This window comes from Rhinopithecus bieti, unplaced genomic scaffold (genome assembly GCF_001698545.2).
Source record: "Rhinopithecus bieti isolate Rb0 unplaced genomic scaffold, ASM169854v2 scaffold_7684, whole genome shotgun sequence".
Classification (NCBI taxonomy): Eukaryota; Metazoa; Chordata; class Mammalia; order Primates; family Cercopithecidae; genus Rhinopithecus; species Rhinopithecus bieti.
The window spans coordinates 3,725,059-3,734,654 of NW_016806071.1; the positions used below are offsets into that span (position 1 = coordinate 3,725,059).

Sequence of the window (9,596 nt, forward strand, 5' to 3'; positions counted from 1 at the left end):
TTTTGAGAGGGAGTCTTGCTGTGTCACCCAGGCTGGAATGCAGTGGCACAATGTCAGCTCACTGCAACCTCTGCCTCCTGGGTTCAAGCGATTCTCCTGCCTCAGCCTCCCAAGTAGCTGGGACTACAGGTGCCTGCCACCATGCCCAGCTAATTTTTGTATTTTAGTAGAGACGGGTTTCACTATGTAGGTTAAGCTGGTCTCGAACTCCTGACCTCAAGTGATCTGCCTGCCTCGCCACGCTGGGCCCTAATTTTTGTATTTTTAGTAGAGACGGGGTTTCATTCACCATGTTGGCCAGGCTGGTCTTGATCTCTTGACCTCATGATCCGCCTGCCTCGGCCTCCCAAAGTGCTGGGTTTATAGGCATGAGCCACTGTGCCCAGCCTAAAAAAGTATTCCTGTTATTGATTTATTTGAATCAAAATTCAAACTGTGTATTTGATTTTTATATCTCTTAACTGTCCTTTATAACAGTTGCTGCTTCTATTTTTTTCCCCCAATATTAACTATTTTTTGAAGGCACTGTAGAATTTCCCATATTCTGGAGTTGGCTGATTATGTCTTTGTGGCATCGTTTAACGTGTACCTCTGTCCCTGTATTTCCTATAAACTGGGATTTAGATTCAGAGACTGGATTAGATTCAGGCTCTTTCTCTTGGTAAGAATGCTGCTTGGTGGGTCCCATATATTTCCAGTTTCCTCACTTCGGAAGGAACTTACTGTCTGGTTGTTACTATTTTAGTGACTTAAGATTGATCTGTGAGTTAGGTTTTATCAGCCGTTATCCATTATGAAGTTCATCATTAATTTTTACTTAATAGTCTTAGCTGCCATTGATAATTGTTGCCAGTATCCATTATTTTGCTATCTCCAGCTTCTTTTGGAACAAAGCAAGTAAGGTGTTTTGTTGAGCAAAAGTACCAGAATATGGTAACTTAATTAGATTTCTAAGATCAAAGGATATATGGCATACATGATCCTTCTGCTATATCATTCAGCATGTTTATTGTGTATATGCCATGACATGCATTGTGATAGTCACTGAGTTATAGAACCATGAAGACAGACCCAGTGTTTTGCCCTTTGATGTATCTGCTCCGTTTTTATAATTTCAAGTCTTCCATCCCCCTGCCACTTGTTGTTCTCAATGTTTTAGTCACAATGAACTAATTAATGTCCCACAAACATACTGTACTGTGTCTTACTCCTGGTTGCTTAAGTTGTTCCTTCTGCTTGGAATGTCCTCTCCGTTACCTCTGCTGCTCACTCTCACCTTCTTCTGTGCTGCCTCAAAGCTTGGCTAACTCACTCATTTTCCATTTTTAAATTTAGATCACTTTCTTCAGGAAGTTCTCCTTATTTTCTTAATATCCATATCATAACATTTGTCTTACTCTGCTGAAATTGTCTGTTTACTCATCTGCATAACCCATTAGACTGAACTTCTAGAAGCAAAAAATTGTTTTTTGTCTGTCATTTTCTCTCTATTAGTAGTTTAGTTTTCTCTTTAGTAACCTGCCATATTAGATACATTATTCCTGTTATATAGTATAATTATCTAATAAACTTTACTTACTATTCATTGTATAGATACCCAATTCATAATTGATATTACAGCTACAGTTACACTGTGTTAAAAGTGGAAGGACTGAATGGAAATATATTAAAACAATAATCATAATTGTATCAGAGAAGGAGATTATTATATGTTTTTTCCCCCTTTTTTGAAATTATATTTAATGAGATCGTATTACTCATTTTATGGAAATTTTGGGTTATGAAAAACAGGTGAAGGGAATTGGAATATATCTTTTGAAAATACCCTTTTATGTTAAAACATCATTTCTCATTTGGTTATGACCTAATTCTGAACATACTGGTTTAATTTATTTTTGTACACCCTGAGCCCTTCAGCTTCAGCCCTTAGTTGTAGCTTGGCTTTATGAATTCACAGTCAACTAGCTCACCTCCTGAGAAGATTCAGCTTACAAGAATGCAGTTCACAAGGGCTTTAGGTTTTTTGCTGCCTACTCTTTCCTATCCCATACTTCCTCATTTGAGTTCCTGCTAGGAAAGTTTAGTGAATAAGAGCAGTTATTCCCTTTTATTCCCTAGCATATAGTGACTCTGAATGAGAAAAGCCACCAGAAATGATCCAGAATATAAACTGGGTACTGCACTTCAAAAAATGTACTTAAAGATACATTTGAAAGGGAAATAGAAAGATTTGGGGGGATAGTTAGCCATAAAAAGAATAGGACTTACATTTTTTGAGTACCTTACCTATACGCTAGCTCTTGTGCAAGCTACTTTCTTTTGGTTATCCAGTTTAAACCTCATAACAATCTGAGGTTCAAAATGGAACCTTAGTAGTTTTAGGAAATGAGATTTGAGCTTAAACCTGTTTGACCTCAAAGCCCAAGTTCTCAACCATTATGCCACAATGCCTCAAGCTTCTAATAGGATCTCCTTCCAGGCCAAGATATAATTGATTCTGGGATAGTTTGCATTGTCTTTAGGATAAAATCTTAAGTTCCTTTGCATGATGTACTAAGGTTTTTTGAAATGTATATCCCCACCTACCTGTCCCGCCTTTTCTCTTACCACTTCCTCCATCACTCCTGTCTCTATATTGCAGATTGTTCTGCAGTTCCCCAAACTCGATGTGCATTCCTGCTTTCATGCTTTTGTACATGATACTCCTTTTCTCTAAAATGCCCTTCACCCCTCCCTATTTTGCCTAAATTTTCCTTGTTTTTTAAAACTCAAATTAAGTCATTCATCTTAGGAAGATTGTCTCTAACCTTCAAAGACTGGGTTTAGCCTTCTCTTCAGAACATTTTGCCTGTTCTACTAGCAATTATTACATATTGTTGTGTGTGTGTGTGTGTGTGTGTGTGTGTATATATCTTCTTGTATGTCTCTCATGACTAATTTGAGCAAATACCTATGCTCTGTTCTTTAAAAAAATTTGTTTGGTATTCTCTGCATTTAGCATAGTTCTTAGCCAATAGTAGGTACTGAATATATCTTTGTGGAATGAAGGGATATTTCAGTGAGTGAACTAATGTTTTTAAATGTCTTTTTCCCTTGTTGTTGAAATGCAGAGCCAGGCTTTCGAGGACTGACTCCTCCAATTCCTTGGGAACATGCACCGCGTCCCCATTTCCCCCTTGTCCCAGCTTCGTGGCCTTATGGTTTGCATCAGAACTTCATGCATCAGGGAAATGCCCGATTTCAGCCCAACAAACCTTTCTATACTCAAGGTACCATGGCATACAAATTAGTTAACAGGCTTGGGTGGGTTTCTGGGATAGAGAGCCTTAGTGAAGGCCAGGATCTGGGAGTGAAAATTCATGAATTCAGTAAACATTTACTGAGAGATCATACTGTGTGTCAGATAGTGCTAGGTGCTTGTTGCTCAAGCAAGAGTAAAACAAAATCTCCATTACTTGATGCACATTTTATTAGGAAAGCCAGACATGTTAAATAGAAAAGGAGTTCAGATGAATTAGTTAACATTACCCTAGCAAGTCCAAACAGGATGTGGATTTAAGAGATCATTACATCACAAGATTTTGACAGTTGAGCTAGATCTTGAAAGAGATGCAGGATTATTTTTTGCCTAGAGATGAGAGAGGAGGAGGAGGATGCTTAGCTGAGGGATTAATATATGCAGTCGCTGAGTTTTGCCTGGCATAATGAAAAAGAAGAGAAAATATTAGGGCTAGAGGACAGAGGTATATGGGAAAGATGGTGATAAAATAAGGCTAGAGAGGGTAGGCTTAGACCATATTATGGAGTTTGGACTTGGTTTACTGAGCAATGGGGATCTAATGAAAGGTTTTTAGTGGAAGGAAGACATAATCAGATTTGTTTAGTAAACGTAGGACTTGAATGACATTAAAATTTATTATGTTCTGCTGGTGCTATTATAGTACTAATAGTGGCTTTCACTGGGTAATGAATATTGTAAACTAAGAATTCCTAGAAACTTGGAGCATTTTATCTAACCTACTTGCCTCAGAGGTATTTGTTCTTATGGGCATTGTCTGAGTCTGGCCATATACTACTGGGGCATCCCTGTATTATAGAGTGGCAGAGCCTTGACTGTGGTTGAGCTCTTCTCTTGAGCAAAGAACTGGGACTGAAGGAAGTTATTATTAGTCATAAGCCCTTTTAGGAGGGGAGAGGTCTGCAACTCTTCTCTAGTGGGTTTTTCCCCTTTGATTCCTCCTGTCTTCCGTGTCCTCTCCTTTTTTTCACATACAGATATTTCCTTCCCTTCTTCCTTTTTCTCCCCACTCTCTCAAATGTTTTGCAGCATGCTTTATCTCCTCCTATTATATAAATAGAAAAAAAAGAAAGCTAACTAAAAATTAATTCTAAGGTGTTGTCAGATAAACAGGCACAAGCCTTTCAGTTTCCTGTCTGTGTTGTATCCAACAGACAGATGTGCCACCCGTCGGTGTAGAGAGCGTTGTCCCCACCCACCAAGAGGAAACGTGTCGGAGTAATGCGAGTCCATTTTCTTTCAGCTGGTCTACCGATGCACAGCAACCAGCCAATCCTGCTGTCTCAAGGGTATCCGTACCTCAATGTCAGTTACATTCAGCAGAAAAAGTGACATTTAATGGAAAGCAAACAAATCAGGTCCTGATTTAAAATTTTAACACGTTTAGATAGCTTATTTAAATTCTAAGACTGTTTTACAGACTGTATTATTTGTATATAAATATGAACTATAGTTTTACTAGTATCACCAAATTGAGTGATACAAATTTCATCTATTTTATTACCCTATTTTTAAGGGAATTTTATGTTTTGTTTAACCTTGATGAATTGTATAAAGAGAGAATTTAAAAAATTACATTCTTTATTTTCTATTAGCTGTATTCATACTTTGGTTGCTTCAGACTTTATATATTGTTCTTAAGAGTTAGGAAAGAATTTCATGTGTTTTAAATTTGTCACTTCTATTCTTTACAGAACCTTGTAGTGCCAAAAACTTTTTAAAAGGTAAAAAAATAAAATAAAATTACAACATGAAGATTCAGATTTTTTTTTCTTTTCCATACTTGTATATTGAACATTCAAACTTGAACGGAAAGTTGATTTTGTCTGTATTTGAAGTACTTCTATTTTAAGTTAATAAATCTTTTTGACAAGAGTTAAATTTGGTTAATTCATCTGTTGTATAGATGATGGAAATATTATGTAACGAGATTTCTTTTAATTTCAATGAATAGAGCATTCTAACTCACAGATTTTAGTTTTAGAGATTCAAATATCATTTCATGTCCTTTATTTGGTTGAATGTTCACAACACCCATTATGAAGTTGATAGAAGCAGAAGCCATTTCCATTTATCTTTGAAAATAAAAACTGAAATGCAAAGCAGTAGATTCCAAAAAGCAAATTTACATGCTGGAGTCTGAATTGAAAAGTATTTGGAGAGTTTTAAAACACTGAGACTAATATTGGCAATTAGAGTGGAGGGAAGATAACTTTTTTTTTGTTTTCTTTGAGACAGAAGCTGTCTCTGTCGCCCAGGCTGCAGCGCAGTAGTGGGATCTCGGCTCACAGCAACCTCTGCCTTCCGGGTTCGAGCGATTCTCCTGCCTCAGCCTCCTGAGTAGCTGAGATTACAGGCATGCGCCACCACACTTGGCTAATTTTTGTATTTTTGGGAGAGACGAGGTTTTACCACGTTGGTCCAGCTGGTCACCTGTCTTGGCCTCCCAAAGTGCTGGGATTGCAGGCGTTGAGCCACCGTACCCAGCCCAGACTCTATTCATTTTGAATCCTATACTTCTACCTGGAAAGCACACTTGCCAAGGTGATAATTATTTACCAGTAATATTTGGAATTTATTCTTATTGGGTATTGGAATTCAGACTCGAGTTGGTGGTGGTATAATGTTTCAGCTGTTTTAGCAGTGAGGTGAGGTAATTTTCTCTAACCCCTTAATTAGCCTGTCCAGTTGCCTGGGATTTTAGGCTAAATGATGCTATAGATCTATTTGGAAATGTGCAGAATAAGTAGATAAAAATGTAAGGACAATGGGCTATCTTTGCTGTGCTTCCTCTGATACATACTACTTTAAAATAGGAGACTGCTTGGGCCCTTTCCATATTTTGCAACATGGAAGACACTTGAAACCTATTGCAGGAGATTGAGGGTATTTGTGCTGTATTTACAGCCCTGAGTTAAAGTTAGGTATATTTAATATTTTTTCTATTAAAGCGTCAGCATCCTTCAGAATCCTATTAAGTGGTGGATTTAAATCATTTGTTAACAAGATACCTGACCCAACTATGCATTTATGTTAAAATGACTTGGAGCATTCAAGATTTAAATTAACATTCGGTACTTCGTGTCCTTCCACATCTTGGAGAACAGGTAATGATGTATACAGTGGTGTTTATTATTCTCTTTACTTTTGTATGTATCGTAGGCCCTCCATATCCATGGGTTTTGCATCTATGGATTCATCCAACCACGGATTGCAGATATTTAAAAAAATTGTGTCTGTACTGAACTTGTACAGTTTGTTATTATTTCCTAAACAATACAGTATAACACCTTTTCCCACAGAATTTCCATTGTATGAGGCATTATATGTAATCTAGAAATGATTTAAAGTATAAAGGAGGATATGCATAGGTTATATGCAAAGACTACACTATTTTATATCAGGGACTTGAGCATCCTTGGATTTTGGTATATCTGTGGGAGGTCCTGGAACCAATCCCCCACCAGATACCAAGGGGAGGATTGTATTTGAAATAGTCATTAAAAATAAAACAACTTCCAATAACAGAATGCCCCTACCCTTCAGCCTTTCTTCCTTAAGGAAGGCAGTATAACACCACTTGGCAAAAGCTATTAACTGGCAACCTAGTAACCAATAGCCTAGGTTTTACTTATATGATAGTGTTACAGATACTAGTTTTCAGCATCTCATCTGCCCCTCCTTCAGTAACTGCCAGTGTTCAATAATTGGCAAAACTGTTCTGTCGAAAAACAGAATGTAGTTTAAAATTGATACAGTAGAAGCTCGGATTTTAAGTCTGCAAAGTAGATTATGAGTTCAGATTCATTGTAGAGCCGTTAAGTAGAAAATTATCAGTCTTACACAGGGAGAACACACACATTTAAGACCAAATTGTTTTGAAATATTGTTTAATAACGGGGATTAGTATTTTCCCTTGACATTGGGATTATTGAAAATATGTACTGTGTAATATATTTGTTTATATTCCGTACAGATGGACATTTTTGCTGTTTCTAGTTATTCTCATATAAACATATATATATATATAATGTGTAAAATGATGATGGGATAAAGCTATTTGTGTGTACATGTAATTATTCTATTAGGGTGAATTCCATAAGTGGGATCACTGGGTAAAAGGATCAAAAGTTCTAAAGTTCCTGTACATTGCTACATATTGCCAAATTGCCCTTCATAAAAGTGGTTATGAGTTTGTAGTTCCAGCAAACAATATGTAAAATGTGTTGGTATGCTTATAAAAAAGCTTTCAACTCCCAGCAACTCATTTCTTCCTTGTAGAAATTAACATGTTTATTGTAAAAAGAAAATAAGCATTATATAAAAGTACAAAGTTTAAAAATCACTCAAAAGTTCATCAGCCAGACAGAAGTACTATCTGGTGAACTTCATTCATTCCAACCATCTCTCTTAGTCACATAGGCACATATATACAAATAGTTTTACAAAAGTGGGCTCATACGCTATATTTAATAAATACAGGAAATTAACAAAAGGAAAACAAGTGTGAAACTGAAAAAATGCTCAATTTAAAAACACTTTTCCCACGAGAGAATCTAGTCTTGTAAGATTCCTCCTAAAATTAGGACAATTATGGAAAACAATAAAGAGGCTTTTTTTTTTCTAGCTTCATGTATGTTTTAATTAGAGGCTGTATGTGATTCCTGCTGTGAAAGATGAAACCAGCACTCTACTTATTTCTATATAGACAGTATTCGTAATATTTAATTTTGACTTTATAATCACTGCCCATTATTTTTAAAGTTTCCGAAGTGTTTACTAACACTCCTTTTACTGATTCTTTGTTCCTAAGTCCTTAATTTGATTCATTTCTTCTTTAGTTGAATTTCATTATTGGGCAGTTTTTTTCTCAAAGGCTCATGATTTGTACTTTCAAGTTTTTACAAACTTGAGAACATCTATAGCCTTTGTATTTTAAGACAACTTTGGCAAAGTGTAAAATTTCTGGCATGCTTTTTCTTAAATCTTTAGAGCCTTTTGCTTCATTGCCTTCTTGTTACAGGATCTGAGACCATCCTGACCCCAGTTAATTCTTTTTATTTTTTGAGACGGAGTCTCACTCTGTCGCCCGGGCTGGAGTGCAGAGATGTCATCTCAGCTCACTGCAAGCTCCACCTCCCGGGTTCACGCCATTCTCCTGCCTCAGCCTCCCGAGTAGCTGGGACTACAGGTGCCCACCACCACGCCCGGCTAGTTTTTTGGTATTTTTAGTAGAGGTGGGGTTTCATCATGTTAGCCAGGATGGTCTCGATCTCCTGACCTCGTGATCCGCCCGCCTCGGCCTCCCAAAATGCTGGGATTACAGGCGTGAGCCATTGCGCCCAGCCGATTCTTTTTAAACCATCAGAATATTTTATTCTATGTATTTCTCTTTTCTATTTTTTATTTCCTCCAGCCTATTTTCTCTGTGCTGTTTTATGTTTTGTGGTTTCTAGTAAGGCCTTGAAACTCCACCAATCTTATTTTCCATCTGTTTTGAACCTCTGTGCTTGTTTAAAAGTTCATGTCTGCTATGTTTTTTGAATGTGTGGAGAATTTGTCATATTAACCTTTCTGAGGGAGTAGGCAATCTGTGATGATTCTTCTCTACTGAAGAATAACAGGAAGAGGTTAGAGGAATGAGCTTTAAGTTGGGTTGTTATATTGGAACCCTTCCCCAAACCCATTTTTTTTTTTTTTTTTTTTTTGAGATGGAGTTTCGCTCTTTTTGCCCAGGCTGAAGTGCAATGGCACGATCTCAGCTCACCGCGACCTCCACCTCCAGGGTTCAAGCGATCCTCCTCCTGCCTTAGCCTCCTGAGTAGCTGGGATTACAGGCATGTGCCACCATGCCTGGCTAAATTTTGTATTTTTTAGTAGAGACAGAATTTCTCCACATTGGCCAGGCTGGTCTCAAACTCCCGACCTCAGGTGATCTGCCCTCCTTGGCCTCCCAAAGTGCTGAGATTATAGGCGTGAGCTGCCGCGCCTGGCCAAAAATCCATTATTTCTTTTGCCCCTTGGAACACATCTCCCTTAATTTCTTAGTACTAAAAGGCGATTGTGCCCTAGGGCAAAGCTTTTAAGGCAGTGTATTTCAAATTATTGGAAGTGAAATCGATTAAGTGGTTTGCATCCAGTATTAAAAACTGTTATCAAGTAGGAAGTACCAGAATTCACTTTGCATAGTAAGTATTCTTTACTGAAATTTGTCTCAGTACAGAATATAGATACGTGTGTACAGAGATAAGATGTAAAATACGTTTTAAAATGTATGCTGTAGTCAAAAGTTTAAAAT

The 9,596-nt window shown here is 37.3% G+C and overlaps 1 protein-coding gene across 1 annotated transcript in view; it reads left to right on the forward strand.

Annotated features, from left to right (window-relative positions):
- Nucleotides 1-5,173, forward strand: part of TUT4 (terminal uridylyl transferase 4) — a 142,844-nt gene extending 137,671 nt beyond the window's left edge. Inside the window, 2 exon segments of the mRNA XM_017874598.1 lie at nt 3,111-3,269; nt 4,453-5,173. Coding sequence (XP_017730087.1) covers nt 3,111-3,269; nt 4,453-4,520 — 227 coding nt within the window. The 3' untranslated portion in view covers nt 4,521-5,173.
- The last annotated feature ends 4,423 nt before the right edge of the window (nt 5,174-9,596 follow it).